This window comes from Callorhinus ursinus, unplaced genomic scaffold, assembly GCF_003265705.2.
Source record: "Callorhinus ursinus isolate GAN/ISIS: 27379988/994484 unplaced genomic scaffold, GSC_fseal_2.0 scaffold12, whole genome shotgun sequence".
Lineage (NCBI taxonomy): Eukaryota > Metazoa > Chordata > Mammalia > Carnivora > Otariidae > Callorhinus > Callorhinus ursinus.
The window spans coordinates 85068027-85086312 of NW_027397074.1; the positions used below are offsets into that span (position 1 = coordinate 85068027).

Here is an 18286-nt window from a genome sequence, read left to right on the forward strand (position 1 = left end):
GACTGTGAGAGATAAAATAAGCCCTGAACAAATGGGGGGGGGGAACATGAATCTTAAATCTCTTCAAATGGATTTTAAAATATTGACAAGAAAAATTTTTAAATATTTGACAAATTCTAAAGTTTATTTGGAAGAATAAATGAGTGATTGTAGCCAAGAAATATTTTTTGGGGGAAAAAAGGAATCTGTGTGTAGGGGGAGTACTTACACTATTAGATATTAAAACTTATTTTCTGTGATAAAAATACACACATAAAATTTAATTTGGGGTGCGGTGGCTGCTCTTTATGTGCACCAAAGGCAGAAACTATAAAAGCCTTTTACTTTATAAGATATGAACCCCCAAACAATGTGAAATAAAACCAATTTCCCAACTTTAAAAAATGGACAAATAAAGTGAGCAAAGGGACATAAGCAAATTCGCAAAAAAGAAAATACAAACAGGCAATAAATATGTGAAAAAACAAGCCAGCTAACTAGTAATCTAGGAAATGAAATTCAAAACAATGAGAAATAATGACTTTAAATTTGAAAAAATAGCCAGCGTCTTCAAGGATATGGAAAAATGGGCATTTCTCAAGGGAAAGCTAATAGATGTTCCTGGAAGACATTTTAGAAAGCATTTTAAAAATATACTTTGCCTTTGATCCGTCAGTTCCCCACTCCTTGAATTTTAAAAATCAGCCATGTGTGATAAAAGATGAATCTCTAATGATATAGAAAACCAAGAAAGTTTACTTGTACATTTATGCTGCCATTAAGAATCACGCCATAAGAGAGTATCTAATAAAATGGGGGAAAACTCACAATATTGTTAGTGAAAAGGGCAGAATACATTTTTGCAACGCATTATCCCTATTACGTCAAACGTGCATAGGTTAAGTATAGAAAAAAACACCGGAGGAGACATACCAAAATTTGAAATGTAATTGACTCCAAGAGCTAAAAGTATGAGAGATTTTTATATATTCTGTTTCCGATAGAACTGATGCAACAGATTTAAGTGTTTTAAAAATGATTGCGCAATTAACATCGACTTTGTTGAAAAGCGTAAAAGTACATGACACTGTACTAGCCTGGAAAACCCAGGAAGTGTTTGGTTCGTAAAGCCACGGCCACCTGCTCGGCGGTGAGTCACGGGCGCAGGCTCGCGCCTGCCTCCCCGGCTCGCCGACCGGCTGCTGCGCGGTTCCAAGCGAAATGCCCGGGGCCAGAGCGACCACTGGGCCAGGCCCCGCGCCCTCGGCCACGGGAAGCCGGGAACGCCTGCTCGTGGTAATTTCTGGAATAGGTGGTATTCTCCTTCTTTAAAGTTCACGCGGTCGGGCCTTTCCTTTCTCCACTGTGAACAAACCAGAAGCCAGACTTTCGGGTCAGCCGCGCCGCCCCCAGCCAGGGGCACTTCGGGGCTGCAGCGCGGCCAGAGGTCGAGGTGGCCGGCGGCGGCCGAAGCAGTGAAGGGGTGGCCCGGGGGCGGCGAGCGCCCTCTCGGAGGAAGCCAGCCGAGGCCGGGTCTAGCCGAGGGACCGCGGTCCGGCCACGCGGTCGCGCAGGGACGCGTGTCCTCCGTAGGGACAAAGGGTCGGGAAACTTGAGCCGGGCCTGTCCCGGAAAATCCGGGCTCCGGTCGCCATGGCTACGGAGCCGAGCTCCGGGCTGCCGCCCCCGGCCCAGCCCGCGAGGGGGCGCTGGGAGGGGGGCGCGGAGGGGACGGGCCCCGGCCGCCCGCCCCCGGCCGCCCCGCCCTCCGGCCGCGGCCGCCGGCCCCAGCCCGCGACTGACCCTCGGCAGCTCCTGTAGTCACGTGGCGCTGGGAACCGGCGGGGGGGCTGGGCCCGGGCCTGGCAGTTGTGAACTCGAACCTGCCGCTGTCGCCGCGCGGGGTAAGGAGCGCGGCCGCCGGCGCCGGCGTTCCGGCCTCATGGACGCGCGACGCGCCTCCGCGCACCCCGCCGGAGAGGTTCGTCCCGGGCAGGGCGCGGGGTTCCACGCGGGCCCGAGGCGGGCGGCCCTACCTGCCGGGGGCGCGTGACTGTGTGTGCGCTGTGTGGGGGGGACAGTGCTGGACTGAATGGGGGGGGCGAGCCCGCGCACCTGCGCACAGGCTCCGCGAGGTGCGCTCTGCGTGGGCACCCGAAAGGGCCCACTCGGGGTGCGCGGAGCCGTGTGTCCGCGACGTGGACAGGGGACACTCGCGAAAACAAAAGGGGGGGGTGTGGGAATCTCCACGACCTTTTGCCATCCAGAGGTGCAAGGGGATTGTGACCGAGACCTGGCCACACTAGCTCGCCCTACGCAGCCCCTTGGGAACCGAGCCTGGAATTCCTGTTTGGGAGGAGGGTGGGGGAAGGGGAGCCAGCAGGGATTCCAGAGTTTCTGCCATCGGCCCGGCCTTTGGCCATCAGCATGGAGAATTCATGCTGTGACCTTACCCGTGGAGGAAATGACCCCCAGACGCTGTCGAGTACTTCCTTGGTGAAGGGGGCACATTCATCTATTAATCCAGTATCCGTTAAGGTTCCTCGGCCGCTCGGGGTGTGGGGCTTGGGTGGGGGGAGGGGGTTGTGGCTGGCGAGGACACAAAGATGACTGCCCTGGAGGAGCTCAGAGCCTCATGCGTGTTTTCTCTCCCCTCCCCGCAGGTAAGGCTGGCCTCTCTGCACTCAGAGGTCTGAGCTCTGCCATGGGGGTAGGGGTGTCTTTACTGCTGCAGTTTTCTCTGACATCTGGGGGCTACCAGAGTGTGGGCCGAAGCAGGCGCTACAGCCACAGAAGTATCCCCAGGAACATCCCCGGGAGGAGCTGGAAAAAGCCTCATCTCCAGCTCCACGGTCTCCAGGGTAGAGTCTGGCCTTCTTTGTTGGGTTCCCAAACCGTTCCACAGCCCCAGTGCTCAGATCTCCTCATCCTGGAGGAAGGCAGTCACCTGTAGGGGGGAAGGATGACCTTCCCATACCAGCGTCTTCCCTGTGCTCAGTCTGGCCATGGGGAATGAGTCATGTCTGAGCTCTTCGAGAGGAGTTTGCCTCTAGGGAATTTAGGAGGATGTGTCTGGAGCTTGCAAGCCGGCAGTGGAGGTCTATTAGGAGGCTAACCACCACCCACCCCTCAGTGGCTGCAGGAAGCTGTCCTTGAGGAATCTGGGCTCCCCGGCACCGTGGAGGAGTGAGGAGTGCAATGTGGGGCAGTTCCTGGTGGGGTTGGGGCATGACCTGGCAGAGGACAGGGGTTACAGTCTTGTCTTTCCTCCCCTTCTCTTGCCCCGGTAGTAATTCCGACCACCCCTGGGGAGGGTAGCCGGCTGTGGGTGTTCCTTGGATTCAGGAGAGCTCTCCTTCCTGCGATGTGCTAATCGTGTGTGTGGGTAGAGGAGGGCAGGCAGGCAGAGTGTGGGCAGTCTGGACAGGCAGTGGCCTGGCCTTACAGAGCGCTGCGAGTAGCATCTAGCACTCCCCTCCTGTTCCCCAGAAGCGCTGTCTCCTGCTCTCCAGGCTTCTGCCCTGAGCGACTGAGGTTGGGGAGGCCAAAAACGCTCCCCTGTGATGTGATTAGAACCCAGGAGAGGATAAATAGGGTAAAGGCTGTAGGAGTTTCTTTCTGTGGGAACTTCACAAACCCAGGCGTTTTAGAAGCAAGAACACTGGCCTGGGAGTTTAGAAGACCTGTCCCCCGGTCTTGGTTCTGCTCTTGGTTTATTGTGTCCCCTCGGGCAAACCCCCCCTCTCCTTTTTATGCCTCAGAGTTGCTTCATCTGTCAAGCTGGGAGCTTCATGTCTGCTTGTCCCACCTCACTGTTGATGTGAAGCTCAAATGTAGCGGCAGGAAATAATAGAAACGAGCAGGGGGCAGCAGGGAAGCGCCTGTAAAAAGCCTAAAGCACCATAGGGAGAGGTGACCACGTTCTCTGGTGAGTCTGAAGGCAGGAATGTTTGTGCAGCCAACGCTGGAGTGTTTACTCCATGCCAGACACGGGGTGACTAGCATGAGGGGGGATTCCAAGAAGTGTCAGAGTTCCTCCCTTCTGGTAGTTTCCAGGGTTAGTAAATACTGAGTAAATACTTGAATACACTTGAAATGGTATCTAGAAGCGCAAGATTGAAATGATGTAGGACAGACAAGGAAATAGAAGAATAGGCCAGATTCGAGGGCTCTAGGAGTTCAGAGGGACGAGCTCCTCTCAGGCCTGGAGAGGAGGGGTCGGCCAGGGAGGAACTGGGGCAGGATGAATTGATCTCCAGAAGTGACACTGCTTTTCCACCCTCAGCAGAGGAGGAACCCATGCTGGAACGTCGCTGCAAGGGCCCCCTGGCCATGGGCCCGGCCCAGCCCAAGGTCTCTGGGCCCTCCCAGAAGTTGCCCCAGACCCTGGAGAAGGAGCCCCAAGGGCTGAGGTTACAAGGCACTTCCGTGGCCCAGTCGGGCAGCCAAGCCCCCAGTAGGGCCCATCGCTGTGCCCACTGTCGAAGGCATTTCCCGGGCTGGGTGGCCCTGTGGCTTCACACCCGGCACTGCCAGGCCCGGCTGCCCCTGCCCTGTCCTGAATGCGGCCGTCGCTTCCGACACGCCCCCTTCTTGGCGCTGCACTGCCAGGTCCATGCCGCTGCCACCCCAGATCTGGGCTTTGCCTGCCACCTCTGCAGGCAGACCTTCCGAGGCTGGGTTCCCCTGGTTCTGCATCTACGGGCCCACTCGGCTGCAAAGCGGCCCATCGCCTGTCCTGAATGTGAGAGACGCTTCTGGCGACGAAAGCAGCTTCGAGCTCATGTGCGGAGGTGCCACCCCCCGGCCCCGGAGGCCCGGCCCTTTATATGTGGCAACTGTGGCCGGAGCTTTGCCCAGTGGGACCAGCTAGTCGCTCACAAGCGGGTTCACGTAGCCGAGGCCCTGGAGGAGGCAGCAGCCAAGGCTCTCGGGCCTCGGCCTAGGGGCCGCCCGGCGGTGACCGCCCCCCGGCCTGGTGGAGACGCGGTCGACCGCCCGTTCCAGTGTGCCTGCTGCGGCAAGCGCTTTCGGCACAAGCCCAACTTGATCGCCCACCGCCGTGTGCACACGGGCGAGCGGCCCCACCAGTGCCCCGAATGCGGGAAGCGCTTCACCAATAAGCCCTACCTGACCTCACACCGGCGCATCCACACCGGCGAGAAGCCCTACCCATGCACGGAGTGCGGGCGCCGCTTCCGCCACAAACCCAACCTGCTGTCCCACAGCAAGATCCACAAGCGGTCCGAAGGGTCTGCACAGGGCGTCCCCGGCTCGGGGAGCCCCCAGCTTCCGGCCGGCTCCCTGGAGGCCTCGTCCGAGCCCCGCGCCGAGGCCCCGCTGAAACCTGCCCGGGAGCGGGCGCCCGAGCCTCCGCTGGAGGCCCCGGGAGCGCCCCCGCCCGAGCCGGCGGCCGCGCCCCCCTCCCTCTTCAGCTGCGAGGACTGTGGCCGGAGCTTCCGGCTGGAGCGCTTCCTGCGGGCCCACCAGCGGCAGCACACGGGGGAGCGGCCCTTCACCTGCGCCGAGTGCGGGAAGAACTTCGGCAAGAAGACCCACCTGGTGGCGCACTCCCGGGTGCACTCGGGCGAGCGGCCCTTTGCCTGCGAGGAGTGTGGGCGCCGCTTCTCCCAGGGCAGCCACCTGGCGGCCCACCGGCGCGACCACGCCCCCGAGCGGCCCTTCGTCTGCCCGGACTGCGGCAAGGCTTTCCGCCACAAGCCCTACCTGGCGGCCCATCGGCGCATCCACACCGGCGAGAAGCCCTACGTCTGCCCAGACTGCGGCAAAGCCTTCAGCCAGAAGTCCAACCTGGTGTCCCATCGGCGCATCCACACGGGCGAGCGCCCCTATGCCTGCCCCGACTGCGACCGGAGCTTCAGCCAGAAGTCCAATCTCATCACCCACCGGAAGAGCCACATCCGGGACGGCGCCTTCTGCTGCGCCATCTGTGGCCAGACCTTTGACGACGAGGAGAAGCTCCTGGCCCATCAGAAGAAGCATGACGTCTGAGCGGGCAGGGGCTGCGGAGGCCGAGGGGGCAGGGCTAGGCGTCATTTACACGAGAGTGTTGCTGTGGGCCTAGGCTGTGGGGGGCCCGTGTTGCTGCTGGTGTAGGCAAGGGATGGGAGAGCGGCCGGGGAGCTGGGCCCTGTTAGGGAGGGAGGTCCGGCCCCGGGCGCCAGGGAAACCACTCGCAGAGCATGGGACTCTGGCCTCCAGCTGGTGTTTGCTAAGGTTCTGCCCCGACTGCCCTGGGCCCCGGAAAAGTAGCAATAGCAGCTCCACCTACCCCTTAGAGCCCTCCTGCTGGAGGGGCCACCAGGGGCCAGGAAGACCCTTCCCCTCTGGTGTTAACGCCTTAATGTCCCTGTCTTTTATTATGAGTTTCTTCAGCTCAGTTTTTGGAAGTAGGTGTGGTACAGTCCTTAGTAAATGAGCACTTGGGAGGAAAAGTGGACCAGCTGGATACACCTGGGAGAACCTGCTGGCCTTGTTAGCGCGCGCCTGGGCCTTTTCCAGCACCGGGAGGTGAGGCCGCGCTGCTCTAACCTGTCCTACCCCGTCCCCTTCCTCCTGCCCCTGCGTAGGCGCCGGGACTCAGGCCCATCTACTGTCAGCGCTCAGCCCCACTCCCCCTCCCCGAGATCAATGCACCACCCTCCCAGCGCTTAGAGCATCCCCTGGCTGTCAGCAGCCCCGTGTCCAGGCTTTTGTCTGAACACCCCAACCCTCCACTCATTCCAGAACTCAGCATGGTGGAAAGGACTGCCCCACTGATCATGGAGGGTCGGCTGACAGGCAGAAAGGGGCGAGTTTCCTCTTCTACATTTCTAGGTTATGGATGCCCAGCCTCTGCTTGAACACTTAGGTGACAGGGAGTCTCCCCACCTCCTGAGGCCCTGGTTCTATTGTAGGATAATTCTAATTGTTAGAAATTCTTCCTTATGATGAATGGAATCTGCTTTCCTGTGATTTCTACCTATTGGGCCTTGTTCTATTCTCTGGAATGAAACAGAACAACCACTTACCCTCCTTTTCAAACTAGAGAATAAAGATTTGGTTTTAGAGCTGGTGGCCGAGTGTTCCTTTCTCCCGGTGAGCTGTGTAGTTTGAAAGAGGAGCAGCATGCTCTGCTCTGGGCTGGGGGACGGCGGGGGGAGGGGGCGAGGCAGGGGGCCTCGGGGCAGGAGGGGTGTTGGTAACAGGGCAAGTGCCCCCACTTGAGCTCCTTTGCACCTTGCTCCCAGTTCTTCCCCAGGGGAGGCCAGGCACACCCAGCAGGTGGGGCTAGTTCTGCAGGGACTTAGCTTTCTGTGGGGTCAAGTGAGACCTGTCAGGGGCCAGTAATTAGGAGGACAAGTTCTGATTTGAATGTTCTGCAATGCCTTCCTGGCTGGCCCCCTGATGCTTCCCTGTACTGGCCGTTTCGTACACATTTGAGTGCCTATTCTTGACAGGTGACAGTAGGCCCTTTTCCTGCCAGTTTGAGTAATTTCTGCATAGATCCAGCACCATGCACACCGTGCATAATAACCACCACAATTTGTTAATGGGAGTGGCACCTCGCAAAGAAGTTTACCTAAATGATCTCAACATAATCCCCGGGTGGTAGGTACTCTTCTTTTACAGATGAAACCATTTGCTCAAGGTCACATAAGTGGCAGTCACCAGAGGCGATTTAAACCCAGGTCTCTGACTCCTGGAGCATGTGCTCTTGACTACTGCCACATATTTGTTGGGTGAATGGCGTATGCTGCTGCTTTGGTGAAGATGGTTATCCAGTGCCTACCATGCTTGAGGTTGTGGTGGCAACCGGGGGTTTTACCAAGGTAAGACCTTGTCCTTACCTCTAAGAGGCCCAAGTCTGGGGAGGACGTATATGTGTACACACATAGTGAGCAGAGGGAGATGGATGGCGATGAGTGGGACTCCAAGTGTGCGGGATGGAAGCAGATAGCTTCCAAGTCTCGTACTGGTTGAAGCCACTTCATGCCTTCATGGAGCCCCTTAAAAACCTGTATAGTTAATGGCAAATTATCTTTCAGAGACTAGAAGCATTGACTCAAGAATGCCACCCTTCAGTATGTCTCTTTAAGGGACCCCAGGGCTTCAAGGGAAGGGGAGCAGTGCTTTTTGGGGGGCAGGAAATTAGGTCGTCTAGGGATGATGGGCAGGGAGCAGGAACCAGGTCCTCAGGCACCTCAGGTTTGTACTTGGGGGTTGGGGAAAAGGATGAGGGCGAGGGAATCCGACCAGGGCTCCTGACTTTGAAAGAGCACCTTTGAAGGAAATGCTTGGGGGTGGGGAAGGCCGGCACTGGGTGTCCACTAATGCTGTGCTGCACCTGCTTTGGGGTAGAGATGGTTGAGGAGAGGTCCGAAGTTCAGGGAAAGCCACAGAAGTGGCCTTGAGGGTGCTGGTCAAGCTGGGACAGAGTGAACTTGTCCATGGGTCCTTCCTGGGTCCCTCAGAGGACCTGGTGGTTCCCATGTCATTGCTCAGCGTGGCACGTGCAGACAGCAGCCTCAAGGGAGGAACTGCTCAGGTTGGAGGGGCCACAGTTCTGCTGACAGGAGCTACGCTGCTGTTCTGAGGTGGCCACGGTCCCCCCCCTTTTCTTCTACAATTATAAAAGTACTCAATTAGCTTGTCAACGTTTAATAATGCAGACATCTCTTTTCTAAATATGGAAGTCTTTCATTCTCCCCTCCCCCCGTTCTGTCTTTTCTCTCTTTTCTCTTAATGTAAATAGGATCCCAGATGTGCTTCATTCTTTCCGACACTTGGTCATGAAACGCCAATCTGGAGGAAGACTTTCACTCTGTAGAGGAGGAAACATGCCCCAGAGAGAAGTGGGTTTTCTCACTCACAACCAGTGGCAGATCTGGACCTAGAATACTGGGAATTCCACAAGCTTTTGGTAAACCCCCTCCAGAAGGTACTCCAGAAAATAAAGAGATGAATGGGATTCTTTTAAAAGTTGATGGTCTAGTCCTATCTGGCCTCTGTGTAGGGTTTCATACTTTACAAATGTTTCTATAGACAACAGAACCAATTTGGGTCCTGCAAAAGTCTGGAAAGGTAGGTATGTAACTAGGAAATTACTCTTTTACAGGTAAGTCAAAGTCCAGAGACAGAAAAGCTGCACAGAAGTTAGTGGCAAGACCGATAGAATCTCAGTCGGCCGGTGTCTATTGTCCTGAGGCCAAACAATAGCTGGGCCCACAGCAAATGCTTAGTAGGTGGCTACTGATTCATTAGAATGAGGTCCACCAGCCTCACGGTAGGTTTGTAGGAAGTCTGAGAGAGAGACAGAGGCCAGCTTCTGTTTTTATCAACCTCGAGGCCTAAGGGCAGTTTCTAAGCAGCTCCGGAGAGAATACTGCCAGTGGGAGTTGACCTAGCTAGCTTGAGGTAGCAGTGTGTGGAATCCTATTGGCATAAAGGAGCATTCCTTCCAATTAGTGTGGGTAGAAGAGAAAATTCTCTTTTCTGAAGATTTCCAGGCCGCCTGAACCCTGCCTCTAAATCAGTAGTGACACTCCACCTAGGAACGTGACCTCTTCAGACCGCTGTTTCCTGACGAGAAAGCGAGGGGGTGCATTTAATGAGGTCTCTCTCTCTCTCTCTCTCTCTCGTGGAGACCCCAGGATCGTTTATCGGGCGCCCACGACGTGCCTAGCGCCGCGCAGGGTGCGGATGGCGGTTTCTCTCGGGTCGCGCGAGGCAAGCACAGCTTCTCAGCCTAACACTTGGCGTACTGTAGTGCCAGGTGCCACCGTGTCACGTGCACACTCGAGTGTGCGCGTCAGGGTGGGGCTCGTGCGTCCTGTGCTCCCGGGCCCCGGCACTAAGAGCGGTGCGGGCTCGTCCCTAAGTCGGACGGAGAGCTGCGGCATGACGGGGTCGATCTGAGAGCGCGTCCGCGGGGCCAGAGCCGGAGGGAGAGCCCGGCGGAGGGGAAGAACATGGTGCCGCGGCGCCGTCCGGTCACCAGCACCCGGCCTCGCCCCCGCTCCTCCTCCCCTCGGAGCCCTGAACAAGGGTCCCGAGCCAGCGGCCAAAGCGTTAAAGCCGCGCGGGGGCCCGCGAGGCCCAGCGGGCGGCGAGGTCAGCCCGCCCACCAGGGCTATTGGCTCGGGAGAACAAAGGGGCCGCCCCGCGGGCTTCTCCGATAGGGAGAAGCTGGTCATCTGAGCGGCGCAGCCAATCAGGCGGCGGGACGGCCCCGGGGATGGCCGGCCCGTTAGCCAATCAGGGGGAGGCGCCCGCCCCCGCCTGTCCCGGGACTGGCGGGGCCGGGGAGCCCAGTGCCCAAGTCGCCCCGGGGTGGCAGTTCCCGTTAACCTTAACCACAAAGTCAAGGTATTTATTCCCGTCCCCTCCCTCCGAGTCCCTCCGAATCCGGGCGGGAGGGGCGTGCGGAGGAACGGACCGTGCTGTGGGGCCAGCGCCCGGCCCGCTCCTCGCGCGCTGCCTCCACCCAGCCTCGGGCTGGCGGCGGCCTCGGGGGTCTCGGGGCCCCCTGAGCCCCCGGCGCTGCGGCTCCGAACTTTCCCCGCCCCCACACAGCCCCTGGGGAAAGGGGCCCGGGTCGTGCGTGGGAGGGGGCTGCAGGCCGGGGCAGAGAGCAGGAGGGGGGCCGTGAGAGCGGGAGGGACGGGATGGTGAGCGGGGCCGGGGGGGGGGGGGGGGGGGGAGGGGGGGGGGGGCGGGGGGGGGGTGTTGCTGACCCCCGGTCCCTCCGGGCGCGTTCTGCCCAAGCGCTGGCCCTGTGTTCGGGGCTGTGTCAGCTGTGTCGGAAAGACCGAGCTTTTGGAGGGCAGGAACCCCAGTGCTTGCCGCACAGTGACACAGAGTAGGTGCTTAATAAATGATTAAATGAGCGGGCATAAAGATTGGGAGTGCGAACAATGAGAGGGAAGCACCACAGAAATTGGAAGTGCGTGCGTGTGTGTGTGTGTGTGTGTGTGTGTGTGTTGGGGGGTGGGGTTCCATTCCAGGAAAATGGGCACAGGAGTCAAGACCTCAGTGGGGGTGGGGGTAGGAGCTGGGGGCTCCCTTCCCCTGTAAGGGCGGAGGAGAATCCGTCCTTTGGGCGGGTGGAGCCTGGAGCGTGTCCTGGTCAGCTAGACCTGGGGTTGGGTGTGGTCAGAGCCCAGGAGCTTGACACTGGCTGATGTCCAGCCTCCACTCTTCTTTTTGGGTCCCTGTATTCATCTGTAAAATGAAGAGATTAGAGGATATTAGTCTCCTTTCAACCCTAAGGTTCCATGAGTCTGTGCTTCTAATCCGTGTTGGATTTAAATTTCTGTATTGTAAGTGTTTCTTTATTAAAATTTTTGTTGATGGTTTACAGCACATGGGACCTTGGGCTGGATGTTGGGGACAGAGAAATACTTCATGTTAAGATGTTTATAGTTTTGTTGTGGAGACAGGTAAATTATTATACCATCTATGTGGTAGCGGGCTGCGTGGGTACACAGGTCAAACAGAAGGGCCCCTAACTGAGCCTGGCATGTCCAAAAAGGTTTCCCGCTCAGAGGGATCCCTGATCTAGCTGGGCAGAGAAGAGCTGGGCAAGAGTGTTCCAAGACTGGTCACAGGCCAGCCAAGATGCTGCAAGGTCAGGGAGTCACATGTTGGGACAGTGGGGAGCTGGGAGGCAGGAGAAGCAAGCAGAGGCCAGGTTCTAAATGGTCTTGCCGAGAAATTTGTAGCTGAACCTGAAAGTGCTGGGGACCCATTGGGAAGTATTTTGAGCAAAGTAGTAACATGTCCTCATTTTAATTTTAGGGAAATTGCTTTGAGTTCTGGGTGATGAATGGATTGCAGGGGCAAGATAAGCTATAAAACTAGTACAGTCTTTGGGCAAGAAACAGGCCTGACCTGAGGTGGGGCAGTAGGAGATCTTGGAGGTATTAAAAACAGCACTGGTACAACTTAACGATGTATGTGTTGTGACAGTTGTACTCTGGGGTAGTGAAGGGTGGTGGTGGTTTTGAGAGGCCTGATGAAGACCACTGTCTCCCCTGAAGAGGCAAGGGCTACCCGGGACAAAGTGCAGAGCTTGGTGGAGGTGGGGTGACCCGTGCACCTGCCCCGTTGGTGAGGGTTAAGCTGAGGAATCCCAGATTTCCTAGTGCAGTGTTGGCTGGGAGGGAAGAATGTGTTCAGAGCGTGCAGGAGACCTTAGGTCTTACTGTCTATGAGGCAATGGATGTCACCTCTGGGCTTTACTTTCCTCATCTGGCAAGCGGGGGGTCAGGGGGGAGAAACACTCCTTACTCTTACCCTTTCCAAGCTCTTTTGAATGAAGCAAGGGGTTGGAAAGTGTTTATAAATGAAAATGTGACATCTGTTCAAAGTGTTGTTGGCAGTCAGTTTCATGTCTTGCCTTCAGATCGGGTCATGGGGGTCGCCAGGCCTTGGCGGGCTCCTGAGTCTTGGACCTTGGGCGAGGAATGTGGGTGCTGCTCTCTCCTCTAAAGGGAGACGGGTTAGCAGAGCCTGGGGATGTGGAGGCCACAGGTGAGGGACAGGCATAGAGGCAGGGAGGTGGGGTGGGGCAGTCCCAGCAAAGGGGTGAATGCTGGGTAGGTGGGGGCAGAAGTCCTGGAAGGAGGTACCTCTGAGACTGGCCTGGGGTTACATCTTGGACCTCCGGGAGTGGGGGCAGGCATGATAGGATAAGGCAGCTGCCCCCGCTCTCCATGGACTTGGTTCCCAGGGGACGCTGGTGGAAGCAGGCTGAGGTCATTAAACTGGGCTGTTCTTACCAGGGCAACCCTGAGTTACAGTTCTTATAATGTGGGAGGCAAAGAGGGGGTGACGGCAATGTGGTGACCTAAAAATAATGTCTTGCACTTTGTGAATGTTTCCCACTGTTTCCCCCCCCCCCCTTGCTTGATAGGACAAGTCTACCCATAGGAATAAGTGTTATTATTTTCCAAATAATCATTTGATAATTTCTGTGGAAGGATGGCCCGCCCTTTCCCCTTGCTCCTCTGACCCCTCTGTTAGGACTGAGGACCACAGTGTTTGGGAGATCGAGGTCTGGAGGTGCTGGAGCAGAAGAGGGGGAAGGGGCAGGGCTTGGAAGAAGGGCAGCCGTGGGAGGTGCACGGGACACTTGATCCAGTGCTGAGTGCGGGTCTGGGGAAGCTGGAGAGGAGGGAGGCCTTCTTAAGGAGCAGGGCGGGGGAGGGGAGAAGAAGGTGGGGTGGAGGCGCTGGAGGGGCTGGGGACTCTTGTGGGAGTCGTAGAAGGACGTTGGGCATGCTCATGCTGGGGTGAGGGATGGAGGTGGGCCTTTAGGCGGTGGCCGTGACACTTCCCTGTTCTGAGCCAGGACCTCTGGGCCTGCTTGTCTGTCTGTGGGCCCGGGGGCCATATAAGATGGGAAGCAGGTCTCCTGGGGCTCTGGCAGCAGCTGCGCTGTGTTTCTGATAGCATTTTAAAGCCACTGGTTTGTGTGTCCTCGTTGGTCATGAACTCTGGATGAGAGGAAGGTGGGAGGTCTGATGTGTCCAGTGGACTGTCCAGAGGACAGCCAGGACACAACCCCAGAGGACAGACCTTGTACAGGAGTGGCATTTGTAGGACGTCCTTGGGGGAGGGCCTGGTGGCTTTGGAACAGGTCCTGGGAGACAGGAGACACTGCCTCCTTCCCCTCAGTGAAGCTGAGGCTTTGAGCCATAGGCCAGCAGAAGCATCCAAAGCTTGTAGCCCAGCCCCCCTGCCTGGCGCTCAGGCCCCCCAGCCTCCAGCCCTGCTTTCCTTACCACCGTCCACATAGCCGCCTCCGCTCCTACCCCGTGAGGTACCCGCACCCAGCCCAGAGCCTACCCCAGGGCTGTTGAGGGTCCAGTGACCTATACAAGGAGCTGTGCACGGCCTTGAAATGGTCCCGACAGGAAAATCTGTGCACACCTCTTCCTCCTGCCAGGCCTGCTCACATTGGGGAGCAGAGTTTGGGGTGACTGGGTGGGTGCTGGGGGCCTCTGAAGATTCTGAAGCAGCTGGAGGAGTGAAGGTTTGGGAAGAGTGAGCAGCAGTGGTCCTTTGGGGGGGGCTTAGGAAATGGGGAGTGGGTGAGAGAGACATGGCTGGTTTGTAGGCTGTGGGGAGCGCAGTGTGCTGCAGATTGGTCCTGTCCAGTGCTTGAGACAAACCTGTGGGCAGGCCTTTTCAGTCACCTTCACCTTGGGAGCCCAAGGCCCAGAGGTACAGTGACTTGTCAACCACTGGTGGCTTAGAACTCAGGGCCCTGATTCCCAGTCTAGGCCTGACAGGGGCCTGATGTGAGGGTCCTCAGGAGAGGGCAGCCTTTGGGAGCAGACTCGGCTGAGTCAGGGTCAGCAAAGGTCAGCAGACCCTTTCCCAGGGGAAAGGGTCTGCTGCTTCCTCTGGGGCTAGACCCCCTGCAGGCCGGCCCCGGGAGGGGTCTCTTGCTGCTCTGGGCTTGCCCAGCAGAGCCCAGTTCTCTGTCTATGGCTTTCTGTGCTGGGCCAGCTTCTGCCCAGCCAGCCGCAGCCCTGGCTGCCCCGTGCCATCCCCCACCCCCAGCACAGGGGACCTAACAGGTGACCGTCCCCCATCATACTGCCTCGCTTCCGTCTCCCTGAGTTCCCTTTCTTGGAGCAGTGGGCAGCTGGGAGTGTAACTGTGTGACGCAGAGGCGCACATGTCTGCGCTCACGAGCGCGCTGTGTAGTGTTGGTGCTGCTGTGGTTCGCGCCCGCGCCCTGCTTTCTGTGGGTCTGCAGGTGTATCTGTGGGTTTCTCAGTTTCTTCGTGCTTTACATACAGTTTTGCAGCTGTTCTCTTATGTACAAGCGTCTCCGTATGTTTGCACCTCTGTATGTTTGCATCCGGTTTACTTAGCTGTGTTCAATGTTAGATACGGTGGTTTCTGGATGTGATGGTGTGTGCAGTTAGCGTGTACATCAGTTTCTTCTCAGGTGCCTGTAATTGCATATTGTAGATGAAAACATCCACTGACAGTAATTGCAAGTGGATTCCCAGGCAGAAAACCCCATCACCTTGTCCCTAGATGATTGTCATCAGTGACCAAGGACTGGGGCCAGAGGAGCCCCCTCTTCACTCCTCCACTCATTTATTCATTCATTCAGTATACAGGCACACCTCAGAGATATTGCAGGCTCGTTTCCAGACCCCTGCAGTAAAGCAAATATTGTGATAAAGCAAATCAAGTGAATTTTTTGGTTTCTCAATGCATACGAGTTATGTTTACACAATACAGTATCTGCTACGTATGCAACAGGCTTATGTCTACAGTGACAACGTGCACACCTTCATTAAAAAATACTTTATTGCCAAAACGTGCTGACCATCGTCTGGGCTTTCCGCAGGTCATAATCACTGATCACAGATTCCCCCTCACAAATACAGTAATAATGAACAAGTTTGAAATATTATGAGAATTACCAAAATGTGACACAGAGACAGGAAGTAAGCAAATGCTGTCAGGAAAAATTGTGCCAGTAGACTTGCTCAGCGCAGATTGGCCAAAAACCTTTAGTTTGTAAAACAGTGCAACATGTGCGAAGTACAAGAAAGCGAGGTGTGCCTGTAAACAGAGGAAGGCCGCTGCCCTCCAGGAGCTTCCAGTCCTAGTGCAGCGCCATCCGGTGGAGCTTCGGGAACATAGGAATGTCCTCTGCTGTCCTTACAGGAGCTCGGGCTCCATGAGGCTCTTGAGCACTTGAAATGTGGCCAGTGTGATTGAGAAACTGAATTTAAAATTTAATTTATGTAAACTTGAATAATCATATGTTGGTATAGAAGCCAGACTCCTGAAAAGGAGGGATGGGTCGTTTAAGGTTTGCTAAGTCCTGGACTTTCTTCTAGGAGGTGACATGGCCCCCGAGTAGGAGCTTTGGGGGAGGCAGGTTGACCCCAGTTTGGTTCTGGCTCTATTTCTTACTAGCTCTGTGACCTTGAGGAAATGACTTAACTTCTTGGAGCCATGGGTCCTCAGCCGTAATTGGTCGTGAAGGATGACATGGGCGATGCCTGCTCAGCGTTCGGTGCGCAGTGGTGCTCAACAGCCAGTGGCTCTCTCCCGGTCCATACCGGAGTCTTGGCTGAGCACCCCTTCTTTCCACGGCCAGATCAATATCAGGATTTCAGGGATGTCCTCCATGCCCCTCAATAAATGAGGTTAGGAGAGGCAGAACGTCGGCCCCTAGGGAGCACTCTGAGAGCATCCCTCCAGGGTGAAGGCTGGCTGGAGCCTGAGTGGGGCCACCCCCTTACAAATGCTGTCCTGAGCCACAGTCTTGAGTCTGGTTCCCTGTGAGCAAGCATGGCGGGTCAGGGCAAGGAGACGGAAAGTGGGGCCTGCCTGCAGGGAACCAGGAACTCCCTAGGAAAGAAAGCAGGGGGCGGGCCTGGCAGATTGGAGCATGGGGGGGTGAGGGTGGGAGACTGGGGGGGTGGGCCATGCCCTGTGGACCAGGTGGGCTCAGACCAGCTGAGGGGTGGGAAAGATGTGGTTAACGGAAAGGGAGGCCATTCGGGAAGCACGGCAACCTTGCTGGTGTGGCAAAGGGGGTCAGCTTGATGTGGAGGGGGCACTTTGGGAAGAGGACCCCCTGCCCGGGTTTTCCTGTGGGGGCAAGGGGCTGTTGGTGTAGGGGAGCAGTGGTGGCTGGTGGAGGACCTGGGTGTGAGCCCGGTGGGAGCTCATGGCTGAGAAGGACCTGGAAGCTGGGCCTTTTGGCCATGGTTTGGGGAAATGCCACCCCTCCAAGCCTCAGCTCCTGGTGGGTGCATGCGGCCAATCCCCGCTCCACCACTGACCAAGGACACCTGAGTTGCCATCCACTTCCCCTGCCCCGCCTGAGGCCTGATCTGTGAAGAAGGCTGTGCTTGTCTGGTGGAAAAGTTCCAGGGGCCTGAGGTTGGGAGGATGTGGGGAGCCGTGGCCATGTCCCTGAACTGCCCCTCCCATCTGTGGCCTTTCTCTTCCCCCAGCTGCTGTCTACTCCCCTCCCTGCCCCCAGGATTCTGCTGAGAGCAAAGCCCTTCCCCTGCCCCCAGACCTCACCACCTGCTGCTGGGCACAATCCTCGCTTTGTGTGGTCTGGCAGTTGTCGTGCAGCTGCCCCTCCTGGAGGCTTCTCATGGAGGGGGCTCCCATCCCAAGGCAGCCTGACCCAGTGTGGGAGGGCCAGGCCCAGAGCCAGGTGCTGGGAAGGCGGAAGTGACCAGGGCCTTGTCCCGAGACCCATCCCTGCATGTGTCCCACACTCCACAGAACTTGCTCGGCCAGGAGGGGAGAGGTCACTGGAGACTGGGGTGAGGGCCCTGTGTGATAGGCCAAGCGGCCTTTGGAGAGTCAGTGCGGGCACTGGCAGCGGTGTTGGATCGGCCCTGTTGCCTTCTGTGTCTGGCAGGGGCATTTTGCTGGGCAGCCTGCATGCCAGGCCAGGTCAGGGGAGCCATGGGTCAGGGAGGGTGGGTGGGTGGCGGCTAAGAAGGGGCCTGTAGGGCAGCGTAGCAGGGTGGAAGCAGAAGAAGAGGGAAGGTTAGAAAAGATGCAGCTTGGGGGGGGCCTGGCTGACCTGCAGACACGTGGCTACACGCAGACACTTCCCTCTGTTTGGCTTTCTCAGGGTTTTACCTGCAGATCACCTGCTGGCCTGTTTTCTAGACACATCCCACCTGAGCACACAGTTGGAGGCGGGTCCTCAAGACATGGGGGCCTGCCCCCCATTCCTGTCCTCTGTGCCTCTCCTGTCCCCTGCCCTCTCATTTCTTACTTCTTCCCCTTGGGCCCACGGGGGTCCCCTTCCCTCCTGTGCTTACTGGGACCACTCCGAGCCCTGGTGTGGCTGGGACCGAATACCCAGGGACGCAGGGAGCTGCTCTGTAGCTTGCTGTGAATTATTCATCAAGAATTGAAGCCTTTCTGCCACCTGAGCTGATTTGTAGGTCCCAATACTCCTGGGAAGACAGAATGGATCAAGTAGGACCTGTTTGATTGGGCTCAAGAGGCCCGTCGTTGTGTCATGTAGGGGTTTTGTGAATAAGGCCAAGGTCCTACCCTCTGTCTTGAATTACCCTGGCCTTCGGCCCCTCTGTCTGAGTTTTCCTGAATTAAGGTGCCTCCGCCTTCACCAGTCCTCTGAGCCTCTTTAGGAGGACATCTTATCTGCGGTGCGTGAGAGGCTTCCCCAAGGCTTGGGACACACAGTAACCTGGAGGAAAGAGGTGGCGCCAAGGCAGGAGCATCCGTATCCATCCATCCACCCATCCATCCATCCATGCGTCCATCC

General features: G+C 57.0%; 2 protein-coding genes across 17 annotated transcripts in view; both read left to right on the plus strand.

The window, feature by feature from the left end:
* Positions 1-657: 657 nt before the first annotated feature.
* Positions 658-7049, plus strand: REPIN1 (replication initiator 1). Of its 13 annotated transcripts, none has more exons than XM_025854693.2 (3): positions 658-1275; positions 2643-2840; positions 4265-7049. In XM_025854693.2, exons 2-3 carry the CDS (start codon positions 2684-2686, stop codon positions 5989-5991), a joined length of 1884 nt encoding a protein of 627 aa, XP_025710478.1. In that variant the 5' UTR covers positions 658-1275; positions 2643-2683; the 3' UTR covers positions 5992-7049. The 13 variants fall into 13 exon arrangements, with proteins under 13 accessions (XP_025710478.1, XP_025710486.1, XP_073755473.1 ...); XM_025854690.2 differs by having other exon boundaries at positions 660-1275; positions 2714-2840; XM_073899368.1 differs by having other exon boundaries at positions 661-1275; positions 2714-2840; positions 4268-7049.
* A 2764-nt stretch (positions 7050-9813) lies between these two features.
* ZNF775 (zinc finger protein 775) overlaps positions 9814-18286 on the plus strand; it is an 18273-nt gene continuing 9800 nt past the window's right edge. The window contains exon 1 of one of the 4 annotated variants that reach the window (XM_025854751.2): positions 9814-10092. In XM_025854751.2, the coding sequence (XP_025710536.2) occupies positions 9951-10092 (142 nt within the window). In that variant the 5' untranslated portion in view covers positions 9814-9950. Of the gene's footprint in view, positions 10093-10180; positions 10348-17419; positions 17440-18286 lie in introns of those variants that run through there. The other 3 variants (XM_073899384.1, XM_073899386.1, XM_073899385.1) reach the window with 3 other exon arrangements.

Bases quoted from the DNA above. Each gene is read 5' to 3' on its own strand.
- REPIN1 (XM_025854690.2), top strand. From the start codon at position 1,201: ATGCCCGGGGCCAGAGCGACCACTGGGCCAGGCCCCGCGCCCTCGGCC. The intron at 1,276-2,713 runs GTAATTTCTGGA...TTACTGCTGCAG, and splicing joins GCCGGGAACGCCTGCTCGTG to TTTTCTCTGACATCTGGGGG. The intron at 2,841-4,264 runs GTAGAGTCTGGC...TTCCACCCTCAG, and splicing joins CCAGCTCCACGGTCTCCAGG to CAGAGGAGGAACCCATGCTG.